The following is a 20,481-nucleotide window of genomic DNA, read 5'->3' on the forward strand; positions in this document are numbered from 1 at the left end:
GCCCCTGGAGATCATATCATTGAGTGGTTTTCAAAGATTTTTTGCAACTTCTTATTTCAAATGAAATATTAAGCAGAGCTCTTGTGTGTAAGAAATAAAAGCAGTGTCTCTTTAGTGCAAATGTATTTTATCTTTTAAGTTAAAAGTTTTACCATTTACTTTTTTAATAATCAATGACCTAGGGGCTTCCCTGGTGGCGCAGTGGTTAAGAATCCGCCTGCCAGTGCAGGGGACACGGGTTCGAGCCCTGGTCCGGGAAGATCCCACATGCCGCGGAGCAACTAAGCCCACGCGCCACAACGACCGAGCCTGCACTCTAGAGCCCGCGAGCCACAACTACTGAAGCCTGTGTGCCTAGAGCCCGTGCTCCGCAATAAGAGAAGCCACCGCAACGAAGAGTTGCACCCCCTAGAGAAAACCTGCACGCAGCAACGAAGACCCAAGGCAGCCAAAAGTAAATAAATAAAAAATAAAGAAATTTTAAAAAAATAATCAGCGACCTAAATTTAAATGTGTTTGTTTCCAAGGCGTAAAAATTGGTTAAATAGGGAATCAATAAAGAAAAATCAATGAAACCAAAAGCTAGTTCTTTGAAAAAAAATAAATAAAATCAATAAGCCTCTAGTCAGGCTAAGAAAAAAAGAGACACAAATTACTAATATCAGAAATGAAAGGGGGGGTGGGAGGAATTGGGAGATTGGGATTGACACATATACACTATTGATACTATGTGTAAAATAGACAACTAATGAGAACATACTGTATAGCACAGGGAACTCTACTTAATGTACTATGGTGACCTAAATGGGAAGGAAATCCAAAAAAGAGGGGAATATGTATATGTATGGCTGATTCATTTTGCTGTACAGTAGAAACATAACATTGTAGAGCAACTATACTCCAATAAAAATTAATTTTAAAAAAATGAAAAAGGAATGAAAGAGGGGATATCATTACAGCTCATACAGGCATTAAAAGGATAATAAAGGGATACAATGAACACCTGTATGCCCACAAACTTGATAACCTGGATGAAATGGACCAATTGCTTGAAAGACGAAATTTGCCAAACTCACAAAAGAAGAAATAGACCAACTGAATAGGTCCATATCTATTAAAGAAATTGAATCAATAATTAATAACCTTCCAAAAGAGAAAGCATCGGGCCCAAATGGGTTCACTGCCGAAATCTACCAGAAATTTAAGAAAGAGAATATACAAATTCTCTATAATCTCTTCTAGAGGATAGAAGCAGAGGGAATATTTCCTAACTCATTCTATAAGGCCAGCATTAGCCCAATACCAACAAAAGTCAAAAACATTATAAGGGGCTTCCCTGGTGGCGCAGTGGTTGAGAGCCCGCCTGCCGATGCAGGGGACACGGGTTCGTGCCCCGGTCCGGGAGGATCCCACATGCCGTGGAGCAGCTGGGCCCGTGAGCCATGGCTGCTGAACCTGCGCGTCCGGAGCCTGTGCTCCGCAACGGGAGAGGCCACAACAGTGAGAGGCCCGCGTACCGCAAAACAAACAAACAAAAACATTATAAGAAAACTACACACCAATACCTCTCATGAACATAGATACAAAAATCCTCGACAAAATATTAGCAAATAGAATCCAATAAGGTATATAAAAGAATTAATTAACATGATGATATCAATAGATAGAAAAAAAGCATTTGACAAAATCCAACACTCATTCATGATTTAAAAATTCTTGGGGGCTTCCCCGGTGGCACAGTGGTTGAGAGTCCGCCTGCCGATGCAGGGGACACGGGTTCGTGCCCTGGTCCGGGAAGATCCCACGTGCCGCGGAGCAGCTGGACCCGTGAGCCATGGCCGCTGAGACTGTGCGTCTGGAGCCTGTGCTCCGCAACGGGAGAGGCCACAACAGTGAGAGGCCCGCGTACCGCAAAAAAAAAAAAAAATTCTCAGTAAACTAGGAATAGAGGGGAACTTCCTCATCTTGATAAAGAACAGCTACCAAAAAATCTACAGCTAACATCATACCTAACAGTGAGAAACTCGAAGCTTTCCCTCTAAGATCAGGTACAAGGCAAGGATGTCCCTTCTCACCACTCCTTTTCAACATTATACTGGAAATTCTAACCAATGCAACAAGACAAGACAAGAAAATACAGATTTGGAAGAAGAAATTGTCTTTGTTCCTAGATTACATGATCATCTGTGTAGAAAATCTGAAAGAATTTTTTAAAAAGCTGGCACTAATAAGTGATCATAGCAGGTTGCAGGAATTAACGTCAATATACAAAAGGCGATCTTTTTCCTATATACCATCAATGAACAAGTGGAATTTGAAATTAAAAACACAATACCATTTATACTAGCACCCCCCCTAAAAAAATGAACTACTTAGCTATAAATCTAACAAAATATGTACAAGATCCATACGAGGAAAACTACAAAACTCTGATGAAAGGGATCAAAAAAGAACTAAATAAATGGAGAGATATTCCATGTTCACAGATAGGAAAACTCAAAATTATCAAGATGTCAGTTGTTCCCAACTTGATGTATAGATTCAATGCAATCCCAGTCAAAATTGCAGCAAATTATTTTGTGGATATTGACAAACTGATTCTAAAGTTTATATGGAGAGGCAAAAGACCCAGAGTATCCAACACAATATTAAAGAAGAACAAAGTTGGAAAACACACAGGGACTTCCCTGGTGGTCCGGTTACTACTGGACCAGAATCCACCTTCAAATGCAGGGTATGCAGGTTCAATCTCTGGTCAGGGAACTAAGATCCCGCGTGCTGTGGGCCAACTAAGCCCACACGCCACAACTACTGAGCTCGCGTGCTTCAACTAGAGAGCCTGCGTGCCGCAAACTACAGAGCCCACATGCTCTGGAACCTGCACTCCACAACTACAGAGCCCTGGAGCCTGCACGCCACAACTAGAGAGGGAAAACCCGCAAGCCACAACTAGAGAGAAGCCCGCACGCCGCAACAAAAGATCTCACGTGCCACAACTAAGACCCGACACAGCCAAAATAAATAAATAAATATTTTTTAAAAAATAGTTGGGGGCTTCCCTGGTGGCGCAGTGGTTGAGAGTCCGCCTGCCGATGCAGGGGACACGGGTTCGTGCCCCGGTCTGGGAAGATCCCACATGCCGCGGAGCGGTTGGGCCCGTGAGCCATGGCCGTTGAGCCTGCGCGTCCGGAGCCTGTGCTCCGCAACGGGAGAGGCCACAACAGTGAGAGGCCCACGTACAGCAAAAAAAAAAAAAAAAAAAAAAATAGTTGGAAGACACGCTACTCAACTTCAAGACTTACTATAAAGCCACAGTAATCAAGACAGTGTGGTGTTGATGAAAGAACAGATAAATAGATCGGTGGAACAGAATTGATAACACAGAAATAGATGCCTATAAATATAATCTACTGACAGGAGTAAAGGCAGTATAATGGAGAAAAGAATCTTTTCAACAAATGGTCCTGGAACAACTGAACATCCATATGTAAAAAAATGAATCAGGACAGAAACATTACACCTTTCGCAAAAATTAACTCATGTTTCCTATTTGATCGAGGGCTCCAGGTTTATCTTTATCATGGCAGAATCTGAGTCCAAATGACTTTGCGGTTGTCTGCAATGGGCACCATGGCTTGGACTTACTGCACTTGAGCAAGTGGCTCCGGGGCCACAAGGGCAGAGGCAGCCCAGGATATCTACATGGACAGCTGTCATCTGCCACCTCTCTTTTGTTCGCTCAGAGGCAGGCGGCTGGGGCCTCATGGACAACCCTGGAAGCTGCACCATCGACAGCCTGTCACAGCAAATCACCTCAGGCCGCTGCATCGCCAAAGAGCTGCTCACAGACCCAGCCTTGGCCCCCTCTGGGGCTCTCCCAGCAGCACAAACAGGCTGGTGCCAGGTAGGCCCATCCCTGCTGCCAAACTGGGGCACATGCTCCAGCTGCTGGGGGTCTGGGCTCGGGAAATGCCACCTCCCCCTTTTCCCCTGGGGACAGAGTGCAGGGCACCCACAGAGTATCCAGGAGAATGGCAGTTTCCTGCCCCATTATATTTACTCGGGAAGGCTTTCACTGTGCAAGAAGCCTTTTCACTTACCCTGACCCTCATGCCAACAACACAGGCTGCACAGGGCAGGTTCTGCCCATTCCTCACGGGAGAAAACTGAGGCTCAGACAAAGGAAGACAAGAGAAGAAGTAGTAGCCCGAGGACAACTGGTCATGGGAGATCTTTGCGCTGCCTCACTGCTGCATTAGGGGACTTTGGGGAACACAGCAGGGCAGAGGGGAAGGTCGTGGGAGCCCCTGATGTTCAGGCCTTTCAGTGTGTGTAGATCAGGGGGTCGGCTCCCAGTAAGCCTTTTTCGTCTGGCAGCTATAAGGGGATTCCTGTAAAGGGTTCCCACCAGCTCTCCCAGAACTGCCCCAACCAAGGGAGACCACACTCTATCCCAGGGTCAGGTGTCCGGGACATCAGCTGTGTCCCAGGGCGCCCTCTCCACAGAGGCACCAAGGTCAGAAAGAAGGCCCAGCTGTGGTGGGAGCCTGGCACACCTCAAGGTAATGAGTCTGCTCAGGGCCTGGCCTGCCCCGGCCTCAGGCCCACTGGGCAGCTGCAGAGAGGCCTGGGCCTGAGAGAGCTGGTCAGAGGCCATTTCCTGGGAATGCCACACCCCCCAGTGGCCAGCCTTCCCCAGTGCCTCTCTCCTCCTCCTCATTCTCAGATTCTCCCAGAGGCCACCAGTTACCTCCTGTCCCCAACTAAAAGACCCTCGGGGAGGACGGGGCGGGGGAATCATCTCACAAAACAGTGGTAATTATTCATTCCTTCATCCAGCAAATATTTCTTGAGGGCCTGCGCTGAGCCTGGCACTGTGCTAGGTGCAGAGGACACAGTGTAAGGGAGACAGACCCAGTCCCTGTCCCCAAGGAGCTGGGAGTCCAGTGGGGAGAGTGGACAAAGACGCACACAGACGGGTAACTGATACGTAACTCCATGAAGAGAAGCAAAGCCACGCGGGGCTGAGGAGTCAGAAGTACTGCTGAGGCAGTCACCCTGGAGCCCAGGATGGCCCGAGGGCAGGAGCCAGGTCAGGAGCTGATGGGAGGGTATTCCAGGCACAGGGACACGAGCAGAGGCTGTGGTCCTGAGTGTGTCAGAACAAGTGAGGAGGCCGGTGTGGCCCAGCCACGGTGATAGGGGCAAGAAGTGGGGCTGGAGAGACAATGAGGCCAGATCAGGCCCTGAAAGCCAAGGTAAGGGGTTGGGCTTTGACTCTGAGGAAGATGGAGAGGCACGAGACAGTTTTGAGCAGGAGAGTGACATTATCTGAATCACGTTTTTAAAGGATCATAGAATATTCTAAAACTAGGACGTCCCTGGTGGCGCAGTGGTTAAGAATCCGCCTGCCAATGCAGGGGACAGGGGTTTGAGCCCTGGTCCGGGAAGATCCCACAGGCCGCGGAGCAACTAAGCCCGTGCGCCACAACTACTGAGCCTGTGCTCTAGAGCCCACGAGCCACAACTACTGAGCCCGCGAGCCACAACTACTGAGCCTGTGGGCCACAACTACTGGAGCCCGCACGCCTAGAGCCCGTGCTCCGCAACAAGAGAAGCCACCGCAATGAGAAGCCCGCACACCGCAACAAAGTGTAGCCACCGCTAGCCGCAACTAGAGAAAGCCCGCACGCAGCAATGAAGACCCAATGCAGCCAAAAGTAAATAAATAAATTTATTTTAAAACATTAATGCTAGCAGCTGACATTTACGGAGCGCTTACTCTACACCAGGTCTCACTGTCAGTGTTTCGATTCTGACTTGCACCCTCGAGCTGTGTAACATAGGTGGCCCCTGTCTTGTCCTGATGATGCCTCTGTAAGATTGGACATGCTATCTCCTCTGGGTGTTGCAGGGAGGACACTGAGGAAGGGTCCAGGCTGGTGAGTGCACAGCAGATGCTCAACAAGCGTCACAGCATGCCCAAAGCATCAGGGGCTGTGTTCTAGGAATCTGGTGAAATGCATCAGGCCAGTCCACCTTGGAAAGAGAAAGCATCCATTCAGCCTCCATGACGGAGATACAGCAAACCAGGCTGCAAGGGAAGTGGCAGAGGCCCACAGATGTAGGAAGGTGCTGGGTGGGACGAAGCAAGGTGCAGAGCCAGCCTTGTCCTCTCCCACTGTGCTCCTCCTCTTCCACCAATAAGGATGCACGAAAGAGAAGCTCCCTCTCCTTATGAGGGGTGACCAGCTGCTGGCAAGGAGCCTCCCCTTACAGCCCAGGTCAGAACCAGGCCCCTACACAGGTCTCATAAAACCTGAAGTTTGGGGACTTCCCTGGTGGTCCAGTGGTTAAGCATCCACCTTCCAGTGCAGGGGATGCGGGTTCGAGCCCTGGTTGGGGAACTAAGATTCCCACATGCCACGGGGCAACTGAGCCCACGTGCTACAGAGCCTGTTTGCCACAACTAGACAGGAGCCCACACGCCACAAGGAAAAAGCCCACATACCACAACTAAGACCCGATGCAGCCAAAAAAATAAATAAATATTTTTTTAAAAAACTGAAGTTTGGCCATTAGAGAGCTGGTCCATCTAGTCAAGCAGTCATCTTTTATTGGTCAACTACCCCTTGTTCCATAACAGCAAAACTATTTCCATTCTTCAACTTACCTTCTGATCCTTTTCAAGGCACAAACATCCATTTCTACACGTTTATGTAAGTATATGCATCTTCTTCTGGAATTTGTTTTCATCTAACGCTACTCCAGACATGCAGGAAGGGACTTTGGAGATTATCTGACCCTCTTTTTGAAGAGCAGTGTGACCTAATGGTTAGAATGTGGGGTTTGGAGGTAGGCAGACAAGGATTCAGATCCCAGACAGGCAAGCTGTGTGACCTTGCATAAACCACCTGACTTCTCCAGGCCTCAGTTTCCTCACCTGTGGGACAGGGATAAGAGTGCTTTTCTCACCCACCTAGAAGAGGATAAAAGGGGATGGCAGCATGGGCAACACTCCAGCCAAGTCCCCTGCACAGGCAATTGCTCAGTTTCTGTCATTTCAGTCCTTCTTATTGACATATGTAATAGGCTCAGAAAGCTTATTTGTATAAACTTTTTATACAAATACTATATAACAAATTACACTAAGACTTGGTGGTTTAAGTAAACATACATTTATTATCTTACATTTCCTGTGGGTCATGAGTCTGAGCATAGTTTCCCTGGGTCTTCTGCTTTGGGGTCTCTCCAAGTCTGTAATCAAGGTGTGAGCCAGGGCTGAGGTCTCATCTGAATGCTCCACTGAGGAAGGATTCACTTTGAAGCTCAGGTGGTTGTTGGCAGGACCAATGGCTCAAGGGCTGCTGGACTGACAGCCTCAGCTCTTGCGGGGTGTTGGTTAGAGGCTGCCCTCCATTCCTTGCACGTGAGCCTATCCAAAATGGCAGCTTGCTTCACTGAAGCAGGCAAGCCAAGAAGACAATAGAGTTGGCTAACAAGATGAAAGTCACAATCTTCTGGAACCAAATCACAGAAGTGACATCTCATCACTTTTGCCATATTCTGTGGTCAGAAGTAAGTCTCTAGGCCAGTCCACGGTCAATTGGAGGAAGTGACACCAGAAGGCAGGAATCTTTAAGGGTCATTTTAGACTCTGCCTGCCTCTAAAATGTTCATTTCAACTAGAATTTTCTGGTGCCTCTTAGGTGCCAGGCAGTATCCTGGGGCTGGGAATAAAAAAGTAGATGAGTTGAGGTTTCTATCTCCCAGGAACCTTTTTTCTGTGAAGTGTTCTCTGCTTCAGGTTCTTACTCACTTTTCACTGCTGTGAATACTTTGGGAACTAGGTAAGATCTCTGTTGAGGAAAGGAGGGAAATTACTAACTCCCTAATGTAAATGAGCTAACTGGACCCTTTCCCTCCATCACAGGGTGCTCAGAGGGAAGACACACACACACACACACACACACACACACACACACACACACACACAGAGTGAGCTAGTTCTGAGGCCTTTGCAGAGTAGTGGTCACTGTGCTGGGTGCTATGGACACAAAGGTCCTGTGCTCCCCAGACCAAATCCTGCCCTGGGGGAGCATACTGGGTGATGAGGAGAAGGCAGGAAAACTCACAGGTTCAGTCTGGAGTGAGGCCAGACTCACTCCACAGTGGAGGCCAGACCCATGGGGGAGCTGGCATAGCAGTTCTCCTTAAAGCAAAAACACTTATAGCCAGAAGTTGAAAAGCTGAAACCAAGCTTTGCTCTATACTTAGGGGGCTTTGGTGACTTGATTTCAGAGCAACAGAGGTTCCCTTTGCCAACACCTCTCTTGCTCCGCTCTGACATCCACCTCACAGATGCCAGTGAGGCTTGTTACAGGGAGCTAACAGACACAAACTCTTAGCCTTTGTGAAAAAGCAGCTCCCTTCCTCTAAAGGAACCTCATCTTCACTGACTAATCACTGGGGTCTGGTGGGGACTGCCAGTCATAGACTCTAACTCCTCTTGGCCATAGGGGTGGACTTGGTATCCAAGCTGGATCACTTGGTACCCAAGCTGGATCAATCTCCCATTCCCTTGCCTATAAAACATGTGACCCAAGCCAAGCCAGTCAGAGCCCTCCCCTGAAATTTTTTCCTGGGTGAAGCTGATAGGAAAGAAAGAGACCCGTTTCCCAATTGGTCAGGATACAGCTGCTGGTAACAGTGTTTTCAGTCATGTAGGGGAAAAAAAAATGGAGCCCCAAAAAATGGAGCCCAAGGGATGAGACAAAGAAAGAGAGAGAGATGTCACAGCATCAAATCCCTGGTTCCCATCTTTCTTCAGGCGACCTTTGCTCCTGTCCTTCCTGGACGTGTGACCCAATACATCTTTTTATTTACTTGAAATAATTCAAACTGGATTTCTGTCATTATCCAACCATAGGGCTCTGAATTACAAGTCTACCATTTCACCACTGCAGTTCAAGTTAAAGCTACAGATCTTCCTGGGAGAAGTAATCCAGAGGTCCAAACTCTTACTCAAGTATAAATGACTAATGTCAGCTCTTTTCTTGAGAGCAAGCTGTGATTATAGGTTTATCTGAAAACAAACAGGGCATTGTAACTCCAAAGGTAGAGACAATCAAGACCTCCTTCATCAAGTTCACAAGCTCATGCTTCACATTCAGAAAACCTGGATTTGAAGCCTGGCTCTACTACTAACTGGCAACTTACTTAATTTTTCTGGGTATCCATTTCCTCATCTGTAAAATGGGAATAAGAATATTTCTGCCCTTCCTACCTTACAAGGTTGTCATGTAGAAAAATATCAACATCATTTTGTTTCCCTGCAGCCATAATCCCTGGATGTGCTATCTTAAACACACCTTAACATTTTATTTAGGTAAATGCCAGTGAGCAAAAATGTGAATAATTCATCTCACCAGTAAGGCTCAGCATCTAAGGATAAAAGTGAATGAGAAGAAGGGCTTAAAACAGGATTGAGGAGTGGACATCCATCTACAGAGCAATAGTGTTAGTCTGGACCCCACTTGGTGTGGATCCAGATATATTTTCATCATTTTTTCAATCTAATTTCTAAAGTTTCTTTCTTGTTTTTTCAAAAAAATTAAACATGCACATAAGAAATTTTTCAAACCATACAGAGAAGCATAAAACTAAACCAATCCACTCCACCTCCAGTCCTATTCACCTGAGATAACCACTGTTAACAGTTCTTGTGTATCCATCACAGCCTTTTAATCCAGATGACAACATTTATTTCCATAAATGCATCTTACCAAATACACTCTGCTCCATACTTGGTTGATGTTGTTTTAATTAAGGTCTTGGAGGCCTTTACATATCATCAGTTTTCTGTTGTTGTTGTTTTTTAAGTTACAATCCTTCAGTTACCAAGGTGCTGGATTTGCTGGATCTGGCATCCAGCACAGGGTTCAACAAATACTGTTAAAGGGAAGATAGAAGCTAGGGAAAGTGGGATAAAAGGGAGGATTCAGGAAAGGAGGAAGGGTGATGAAAAGAAAAAGGAAGAAAGGAAGGAGGGGGCGAGGAGGAGGGAGGGAGGGAAGGCATCAAGGGAGGGAAGGAAGAGAGAGAGATGAAGAGGAAGGAAGGTAGAGGGACGGAGAAAAAAAGAGTTTCAGAATGGTGGATCCCTCCCTGGCCCCGCCCCCGGGCCGGACTCCGCCCCCGGGCCGCAGGCTGCAGGGCCACCTCCAGCCGCCAGGGGCCGCCACGCGCAGCCGGCCGCTCTCTGCGCGCGCGGCAGGCCCTCTCTCCCGCCTCCGCCGGCCGCTCGCCGACCCGCAGCCGCTCTCGGGCTCTGGCTGGGTCTCGCGCGCTCGGGCGCTGCTGGGTCTCTTCGTGAGAGGCCTTGCGCCTTTCGGCGCACGCCGTACCCCTGCCTCGAGGCGCGGGGTCTCGTGGGCCCCGCTCCCGCCCTCCGCTCGCCTGGCCCGGACCGGAAGCGGCGCCGCACGGCCTGGGCCTGGCGCGGGGGGCGGGCACCGGGGCCCGGTCGGACATGGGCAAGAAGCACAAGAAGCACAAGTCGGACAAACACCTCTACGAGGGTAAGGAGTGGGCCGCGGTGGGGGGCGGCGAGCCCGCGGTGGAGGGTGGCGAGCCCGCGGCGGCTTAGTGGGGTTTTCGTGCCTTTGAGACTACCCTCGAGCGTCCGAGGCGGGCCGGGGGCCACACCTCCCGCAGGCAGGACCGGACCCGCGAAGGGCGCGCGGGCCCGTCTGAGGCGCGCAGACCCCAGGCGAGGGCGGCATTCGAGCCCGGGACCCCCGGCCCGAGCGGGCCTCTTGTTGAGAGGTATGAGGCGGCCCGTCATTCAACAGGTGCTTCGTGGGGCGCCCACTGCGTGCCCAGGACCGCCTCGGCCTGTGCGCCTCCTTCTCTCCCGTCCAGCGGTCACTCTTCGTTGTGGATACTGCCCCGCGAGGGCCTCCTTTAATTGAAGCCCTTTCCTTTCATTTAAGAGTATGTAGAGAAACCCTTGAAGCTGGTCCTCAAAGTGGGAGGGAACGAAGTCACCGAGCTCTCCACGGGCAGCTCCGGGCACGACTCCAGCCTCTTAGAAGACAAAAACGATCATGACAAACACAAGGACCGAAAGCGGAAAAAGAGAAAGAAAGGAGAGAAGCAGGTTCCAGGGGAGGAAAAGGGGAGAAAACGGAGACGAATAAAGGTAAAGGTCGTTGCTTTGCTTCAGCTTTGCAGGTGGTACCAGTTTCTGAGGGTTGCCGCCTCCTGCTGTCAACCTTGCTTTATTTTCTTTGTGTCTAGTGAGATGCTGAAACGCTTGTAAAATCGGACTTGCCTTGAGCAGGAGCAGGGCAGAATAGAAACATGAATCATCTGTGAGTTTCAACAACTCTTTCTTTAGTTATACTCTTAGTTGTACTCACACATCGGGTGACTGAGCAGCTAGGTCCTGATTTTCAGGAGCTGCTTCGTACCATCTAGGAAAGGTAAAAGTCATGCTCAAGAAAGCCTCAGTGTTCAAGGTTTGTGAAAAATAGTCATTTCAAATGTAAATGGGGGGCTTCCCTGGTGGCACAGTGGTTGAGAGTCCGCCTGCCGATGCAGGGGACACTGGCTCGTGCCCCGGTCCGGGAAGATCCCACGTGCCGCGGAGCGGCTGGGCCCGTGAGCCATGGCCGCTGGGCCTGCGCGTCCGGAGCCTGTGCTCCGCAACGGGAGAGGCCACAGCAGTGAGAGGCTCGCGTACCGCAAAAAAAAAAAAAAGTAAATGGGATCTATTGGGATTCATGTTTTGTTCTGAAATAAATAGTACAATGCCAAATACATAATGAACAACTTTCATATTTTAGAACAAAGTTTGAGTCTATTGATGAGATAATTTGATCAGAGACCTTTAAGGGATATGACACCAGTGATAAAAATAAGCATTTTCTTAACCACTTGCAGCTAATAGAAAGTAAAAAAGAAAGTAGCTGCCATCTTTATTTAAATAGTAATAATAATTCACTTTCCTTCCAAGGATGATCACATACATACCTGGAATTGTCCTAGATTTCTTCTGCACTTCCCAAATTTAACCTGTCACGAAGTGACTTGTTGAATCAGTTACTGGATCTTGAAGCTAGATTTCTGTAGGTTTAGTTTTATAATTTTTCTGTATTTATATATACAAGAGAAATGTTCTAGTCCATGTGATTAAACACATGGGTAAGTCACTAAATCTTAGAGATTCTCTTTTTGGAATTTCTTAATTATATGCCTCTCTGCCCCAGTGTTTATTGCCTTTGTCTAGATTGTGACAATATATAGAACTGTCTAATGTTTTTTTTCCCTAAACTATAAAAGCCATATATGCCTATGATTTTTTCTTTTTTTAAAGAAATTCAAGTAATACAGAAGTGAACAAAATGGGAGGGAAAAATGTTTTGCTCACTCAGGTACCTCATTTAGTCTTCCTCTTCAGAGGTAACCAGTTTTGTTTTCATTTTTTTTAAATTATTTACTATTAGGAGTAAGGTAATTCATGAGTAGGTTTGACATAAATACACTACCACGTGTGAAATAGATAGCTAGTGGGAACCTGCGGTATAGCACAGGGAGCTCACTTCGGTGCTCTGTGATGACCTAGATGGGGGGAGAGGGGGAGGGAGGACCAAGAGGGAGGGGATATATGTATACATATAGCTGAGTCACTTTGTTGTACAGCAGAAACTAACACAGCATTGTAAAGCAGTTATACTCCAATTGAAAAAAAATTATATTAAAAAAAAATGTCAAGGGTACTACAAGGCTTTTAACATAAAAGCGGTGTCCTGCTCCATCCTGGAGTTTTACTTCCCAAACTTTTTTTCTTTGGATGTTTATCTCTATTTCTAAATGTAGGTTTATATTGCTGTTTACTGATTTATGTGTACATCTTTGACTGACATCATGTTGCAGAAGATGAGAATTTAAATTAGCATCCTTATATTGCTCCATGCCCCCAGTTTCCCTTCCTGCATTCTCCCAGTGTAGATACAGCTCAGTATTCAGTGTTTATTTCTCATTATTGTTCACTGGAGACACGTGGAATATACAAATACAGATCTGATCCTAACCAGTTAATTAATTGCTTTCATTTGTTTAGTTATCATGTACTGATTCTTCCCAAACTTCTAACAGGTTTGTAAAGCCCATCTGATTTCTGTTCTTCACGTGGTCAGACACATCCCCCTTTTTGGGGACATCCGTCCTGCAGCCCTCTGTCCCCTCCTGCTCTCATCTGGACTAGTTGTTCTCTAGGCCTCCTTTGCATTCTTTCTGGATCCCGTGACTTCTTCTTGATTTACTCCTTTGTTCTGCTGGAGTCTTAACTCTACGAACTTCCTAAGAAAGCATTCATAGGAGGTAGATTTTTGTAAGTTTCTTACATGTTTGAACATCTTTATTCTACTCCCATATACTCTCCTCATGTAGATTGATGGTTTGACTCAGCATGGAACTCCAAACTGGAAATTACTTTCTCCCAGAATTTTGAAAGCATTGCGTGTTGTTTTCTGACTTCTAGATTTGTTATTGAGAAGTCTGTTGCCTTCTGATTCTTAGTCCTTTGTACATGACCAGTATGTGCTGTCTCAAAATGTTTAGAATCTTCCCCTTTATCTTCAGTGGTCTGTTGCACAATGGATATTCTTGCCTTCAGGTCTGAGATGTTTGCTTGAAGTATTTCTGTGATAAGTTTCCTTCCCTCCGTTCTCTCTCTTCTCTCTTTCTAGAACCCCTGCCATTTAGATGTTGGACTTCTGGACTGATTCTCTAATTTTCTTATGTTTTTTTCTCCTCTTTTTCCTCTTTGTTATTTGTGTTCTTCCTTCACAGAGTGTTCCTAAACTTTGTCTTCTGGCTCTGCTCTTGAATTTTATTTCAGACCTTGTATTTTGAACTTCCAAGAACTTTTTCATGTTTTCTAACTGTTCTTGTTTTAATAACATCCTGTTCTTGTTTTTACATGCAGGATCTTTTATTTCTCTGAAATATTAATTGATGAGTTTTTTTGATATTTTTCTTTTAATTTTTTTTTTTTTTTTGCTCCTTGCACTGTCTCTTATTTCTCCTCAAGTTCTTCATTTTATTTGGTCTCTTCCTTTTGTGTTAAAAGCATCATTTAGTTATCTATCGAGCGTTTGTAATCTATTTGTATTTAAATGTGAAGCACAAAAAGGCTGATTATATGCTTTTTGCCTCGACAAATTTTGTCAGCTGATGGACTTCACTGTGGGCATCACGAAACAGAGACCTGATCATTTTGATTGGGAGCCGCCAAAGTTTTGTGCTTTTCCAGGTTTCTGGGGTTAGAACTTTTCTCAGAGGTGTCTCCCTCCTTGCATGCAGGAGGTATCTTGCTTTCTCTGATCTGCAGACTCGTCCACTTGCCTTTCATCTCCCAAGTGTGTAGATATCTTTCACCCACTGTTGTCTCTTCTGTACTCTTTTTTCCCGCCATCATCTCGTTTAACTGGAAGTTGAGGTAACCCCTTTTAACCACTCCTGGTTTTAGTTCTGGCAGTTACTACCATTATGCCAGCTGATATACTCGTACTCCTCATTTCTTGTTTTATCAATTATCTCATCTTTTTATTAACTACATTGTATTTGGTTATATTGCTGTACCATATTTTATTTTATATAACTTTTGAATGTTACAGATAATGCTGCATTGAACCTCATTGTTCACATCGCTTTGTATACTTTTGTAAGGATATCTTCAGGATAGGTTCCTGGAAGTCTCCCCCTCTGCCCTTTCTTGACAGTGGCTCTAAGTATCATTAGCCACCTATATATTTTTATTTCATTGCAAATTAACATGTTTTCACATCCACAGTTTCATTTGGAAATAACACCCAAAGTAGGGCAGGGAGGTTAATGATTTCCATTGTACAGAAGGTAAAGTGGAAACTCAGAATTGAAGTGAATTTGCCCAAGGTCCCACTTCCCCAGGACTCAGGGCTAGGGACTGTGGGATACTTCTGGGGTGTCACTGGTTCCGTAGAGCCTGTTTGGGTTATCCCTTTTTTCCAGGCTGGACTGGGGAGGGGGAAGAGGGGTTCCTTTGCTAGGGAGACTTCAGAAGGACACTTTTCTCTGAGCTGTACTCTGGATCTCCAGGGAGTTTTAGGAACAGCAGTTGCTTCTGGTCTTTTCTTGGGGAAGGTCAGCCATGTGACACCTGTGGGCCTGAAAGGGGCTAGAGTATGTGTGGTTCTGAGGGACTGGTGACTCTTCTGTCAGTTCATGTAGCGGGAAGGGGGAAGGGCACAAGAAGAAGATAAAACATGCCCTTTCCCTTTTAAAGTGTTTTTCTAAAAGGCGTTCATAACTTCTGCTTACATTTCATTAGCCAGAACTTAATCACTTAGCCACCCTTGTTGCTAGGGAGGCTGGGAAATGTCTTTTAGTTTAGGGAAGGGGTTGGGGGCATTATATCCTAATAAAAATCAGGAATCTTTTACTTAGGAAAATAAGGAGAAGATAAAGTTTGGGGGAAGCACAGATGTTTACAACACAAAACCCTGTAATTTCTCAAAGATGTCATATAAAGTTAAGTAATATTCTTCTTTTGAGTAGGAAGGCTCTGATTATACTAGTTTAAAATGCCCCAACAGATAGGATCAGTATTGTTTCTCCCTGTAGAGCAGTGGTATTTAATACCAACCACAGCATTAAGAGCACACCATGCGTTAGTGTTTTTTTTTTTTTTTTTTGGCGGGGGGTGGGGTGTTTTTTGTTTTTTTAAGATTTTTTTTGATGTGGACCATTTTTTAACGTCTTTATTGAATTTTTTACAATATTGCTTCTGTTTTATGTTTTGGATTTTTGGCCACGAGGCATGTGGGATCTTAGCTCCCTGACCAGGGATCGAACCCGTACGCCCTGCATTGGAAGGCGATGTCTTAACCACTGGACTGCCGGGGAAGTCCCCATGCTTTAGTTTTAATCAGACCATAATCTGCACAACACCGAAGTGTGTTGGCTTTTTTTTTTCCTTAAACATTTGAATGCCAAGCAGTTGGCAAAGAATTTGCCTGCTGGCGTAACTCTAGTCTTTAGAAATCAGAGTGCAGTGATGTTAACACTATAGTCAACATGGGGTCAACTCTATATTCTGAGCTATTACTGTAGTATAGTAGAAATATTCTTTTCATATCGTACTATTAAACATAAAGGATCATATGTATAAAGCCATGAGTATTATACTTTATGGGCTACTTCAGATATTTTCAAAAGTAACCTGACAACCCACTTTTCATTTATATGCTGACTTGAGAAGCTGATCCCTGAACAGAATGGTACATTACTGCAGAAGTAAGGAAGCTTGCACACCGTGTGGAGAACTAAGAACAATAGCATGAAAGTGGGCAGATGTGAGGGTGTGTACAAGGGACATAAAGTAGTTCTCTTTTTGAAGCACAGAATACGTGAAGAGGAGTATGGGATAAGATCTGAGAGGCAGTTGAGATGTCAGAGTAGGGAGTTTGAACTTGGATATGTAAGCAGTAGAGAGTCAAAAACTTTCTGAGTGGAAGAATGATAAAAAGTTGAGCCTTAGTAACAGTAATCTGTTAACAGTATCTAGCAGATATTGAAGAGAGTAGAGACTGGGTGTAAGGAAACCTACTTAGAAGGCTTTTCATTGAAATAGCTCAGATGAGAGGTCTAAATTCTTTCATTGAAACTCAAAGCTGTTCTTCAGAAAAGCATAATCCTAACCCGAATTCTGTCTTAACAACTTTGCGAGTCAGCTTCAGGTTTAGATGCTCAAAGAAGTTAGGCTAGTCCCGTTACTAGGGATGTTATCAGAATAAAATGACAGGTGTTTTTCTTTAATTTTTTTAAAATCATGAGCATTAAATATATAGGATATTATTCACAATGCTAGAGTTAAGTAAAATTTTGTTTTATTTTTTATTGATGTAACATTAGTTTATAACATTATATCAGTTTCATGTGTACAGCATTATATTTCTACTTTTGTATACAGTACAGCACGCCCACCACCAAAAATTAGTTTCCATCCATCACCATACAGTTGATTCCTTTTACCCATTTCACCCTCCCCCTGCTTCCCCTGTGGTAACCACTACTCTGTGCTTTGTATCTATGTGTTCAGGGTTTTTTTGTTTGATTTGTTCATTTATTTTGTTTTCTTGTTTGTTTTTTATATTCCACATATGGGTGGCATCGTAACAATATTTGTCTTTCTCCGTCTGACTTGTTTCACTTAGCATAATATCCTCAAGGTCCGTCCATGTTGTTGCGAATGGCAAGATTTGGTCTTTTTTTATGGCTGAGTAATATTTCGTCGTGTATGTATACATATGTATATATACGCACACACACGTGTGTGCGTATATATGCATCTTTTCCATCCATCCATTGATAGGCACTCAGATTGTTTCCATATCTTGGCTATTATAAATAATGCTGCACTGAACATAGGAGTGCATATATCTTTTCAAATTAAGTAAAACTTTTAAATTTTTTATTTATTTACTTTTTTCGGCCGCGCCGGGCGGCATGTGGAATGTGGGATCTTAGTTCCCCGACCAGGGATAGAGCCCGCGTCCCCTACAGTGGAAGTGTGGTGTCTTAACCACTGGACACCAGAGAAGTCCCAATGTAAGTAAGACTTTTAATGAAAATTTAAAACTTATTCATATACAATAAATGCCCATTTTTATTAAACACTGTACTAGGTCCCAAGGGGCATACATACTCATAAAAACTAACATTTGAGTGTTTACTATATGCTAGGCATTGTTCTGACTTCTTTATATTTACTATTTTAATACTTAATAGCTTTATGGGGTAGGTACTATTAGTATCTCATTTTGTTGCTGAGTTAACTGTAAAGTAGCTTATAACTAGAGAGGAGAAATGAATGACTGTAATTGTAGAGCAAAGTGTGTATTCTCTCAAAGCACAATGCATTGACTTCTTTCGTATGAATCTGCCACACCCAAGGTCTCAGGGCTGCTATGGCTTATTTGGGCTGGCAGAAAATCCTCCCCGCTTTTTCCCATTCTGCTGTTCCCTCCTGAGGTGGTCCTCTTTCTTTCTTTCTTTTTTTTAAATAAATTTATTTATTTATTTTTTTGGCTGCATTGGGTCTTCGTTGCTACCCGCGGGCTTTCTCTAGTTGCAGCAAGCAGGGGCTACTCTTCGTTGTGGTGCGCAGGCTTCTCATTGCAGTGGCTTCTCTTGTTGCTGGCACAGCTCTAGGCTCACGGGCTTCAGTAGTTGTGGTTTACAGGCTCTAGAGCGTAGGCTCAGTAGCTGTGGCGCACGGGCTTAGTTGCTCCGTGGCATGTGGGATCTTCCTGGACCAGGGCTCGAACCCGTGTCCTCTGCCTTGACGGGCGGATTCTGAACCACTGCACCACCAGGGAAGCCCCCTGAGGTGGTCCTCTTAATCACAGAAGGTCTTCCCAGAGAAGAAAGGACTCTGACTAAGGGCATAAGAGTAGTGTTGGTCCTCTGATAGAAGGCTTATTTATTTGTTTGTTTATTCAACAAATATCTACCAGAAACCTGTGATGCACTGGACTCAAATTATAAATAAAATATAGTTCCTACTCTGCAGGAGCTCCAAGTTAGGCTGGGAAATCAGACCCAAAAAGATAAATAAACTTTATGGCCTGGTAAATTCTAATAGAGGTATGAATAAAGTGTTCTGGGAGTCCAGAGGAAAGTGTTTCTCATTATGCCTTGGGGAAGTAGGGGAAAGCATCATAGAGGTAAGAGATAAATTATGTGGCAGATGCAGTTCTCAACCGAGGGCCAAAGATGAGGTGTAGCTTCAAAGTAATAAAGCTGATTTTTTCAGTTGAATTCTAAAATCAGCTGTTAAAACAAAGCAAAGTTCTGAAATTGTTTTGTACACTGGAAGCATTATTTGCATATAGACATAGATATCTATGTATATATATCTCTCCTACAAAAGTAACCAATCTGAAGGATAGTACCTAGAACTTCAGCTGTTACTTCTCATGCTTTCACGTTACCATTTCACGCTGTCTCTTGTGATTAATTAATTCTACAAATATTATGTATTAGGCATTATTGAGCTTGGGGGTACAGAGCTGAATAAGACTTGGGCCTCTGCCCACCAAGAACTCCAGAAAGAGGCAAATGTGTCTATGACATGCAATGAGTGTTATAATATTAATAATATGAGCAAAGGTTTACTTCAGAGGTGTTATGAATTAATTAATAAAATAACTAGCCATTGAGTCATGGATAAATTAGAATCTAGTCTGACATAAATGCAATGTGTTTGTAGTTAAGGAAATAGCCACTGGTTTTCTCTCCTGCCTCAGACCTTCATACACACAGGATATTTACTCTCCCTGGAATTCTGTTCCCACCCCCAACCTGGCTAAATTTTCTCTCCTTCAGATGTTACTTCTTCATAGAAGCCTTCCCATACTTCTCCAGTCTAAATTAGATTCACCCAACAGTTATTCTCTCCTTGAAATCTGTTTGGGTTTCTTTTACTAAGTTGTTTGATGTCTGTGGCTTTTTACACTGTTGGCTTCCTAAGGGCGGGGCTGTGTTTGTTTATCCACCAGTAAATATCCACACAGCGGAACCTCATTTATTTATTGAATGCATGAATGAATGAGTATTCACCATGTGCTAGGTAGGCACTGTGCTGAACATTCACATACACTATCTTATTTAATCCTCAAAACACTCTTCTGAGGTAGGTATTGTTGTGTCTATTTTAGGGATGAGGAAATTAGTCCCCCCACAAAAATTATGTAGTTGATCCATGATCTCATAGCTAATAAGTGGCAAAGCCGGAATTTGAACCCATTTTATAAACTGAAATTATAAACCCTCCTACCTGAAGTTAAATGGCTTTAGTATTTTTGTTCAGTTTTCTCTATGTAATTAGAAAAATAAACCGCTCTTAACCAGAACTGTGTTAACTTCCGGTTTTACGTATCTATTACTTTTAGTAAGTGATGTTAACAGTAGGGTTCTATAGTATTTTGGAATCATAAAAAAAAAATTGGAAGGTAGGAATCAGAATGTTAGGTGGAGAGAGAACTATAGAGATCAAAGCCTCTTGTTTTACAGGTGAAACTGAGACTAAAACAGTGGAATAACTTGTTCAGGTTTACATTCTGGTAAATTAGAAGCTAGATCTCTTAATTTCTAGTCTGGCAATAACATGTTACAATATCTCCTTTCACTTTTGGGTAGTTTCCAAGTATATGTTTTTTATATTCTTTTTTTCTTTTGGACTCTGGCCCAGAAGGCAGTATTCTTTTGCCATACCAAATAGTAAAGTGGTCACTGTAGACCAGTCTAACTAGATAAAGTTACCAGATAGGGGTAGTTCAGAGACATTATACCTTCCTTTGGTACTTTTTCAGCTTTTCTGTTTCATGGTCATTTCACCATCTCATAAACTCTAAAATAAGAATCAACAGTTGA

At 44.3% G+C, this 20,481-nt stretch overlaps 1 protein-coding gene and 1 long non-coding RNA gene across 4 annotated transcripts in view; one reads left to right on the forward strand and one right to left on the reverse strand.

Moving 5' to 3' along the window:
* Nucleotides 1-7,162: 7,162 nt before the first annotated feature.
* Nucleotides 7,163-10,135, reverse strand: LOC308606200. The gene is made up of 2 exons (XR_014013785.1): nucleotides 9,786-10,135; nucleotides 7,163-7,859 (listed from the first exon to the last, which is right to left on the reverse strand). It is a non-coding gene; the product is annotated as an uncharacterized lncRNA (long non-coding RNA).
* A 139-nt stretch (nucleotides 10,136-10,274) lies between these two features.
* The window catches only part of BRD7 (bromodomain containing 7), a 38,598-nt gene continuing 28,391 nt past the window's right edge, over nucleotides 10,275-20,481 (forward strand). For 2 of the 3 annotated variants that reach the window (XM_081217125.1, XM_081217126.1), the window contains exons 1-2: nucleotides 10,276-10,580; nucleotides 10,995-11,203. In XM_081217125.1, coding sequence (XP_081073251.1) covers nucleotides 10,532-10,580; nucleotides 10,995-11,203 — 258 coding nt within the window. In that variant the 5' untranslated portion in view covers nucleotides 10,276-10,531. Of the gene's footprint in view, nucleotides 10,581-10,994; nucleotides 11,204-20,481 lie in introns of all 3 variants that reach the window. The other variant, XM_081217127.1, reaches the window with a different exon arrangement.

The sequence above is a fragment of the Mesoplodon bidens genome (assembly GCF_964165515.1).
Source record: "Mesoplodon bidens genome assembly, chromosome: 18".
Classification (NCBI taxonomy): Eukaryota; Metazoa; Chordata; class Mammalia; order Artiodactyla; family Ziphiidae; genus Mesoplodon; species Mesoplodon bidens.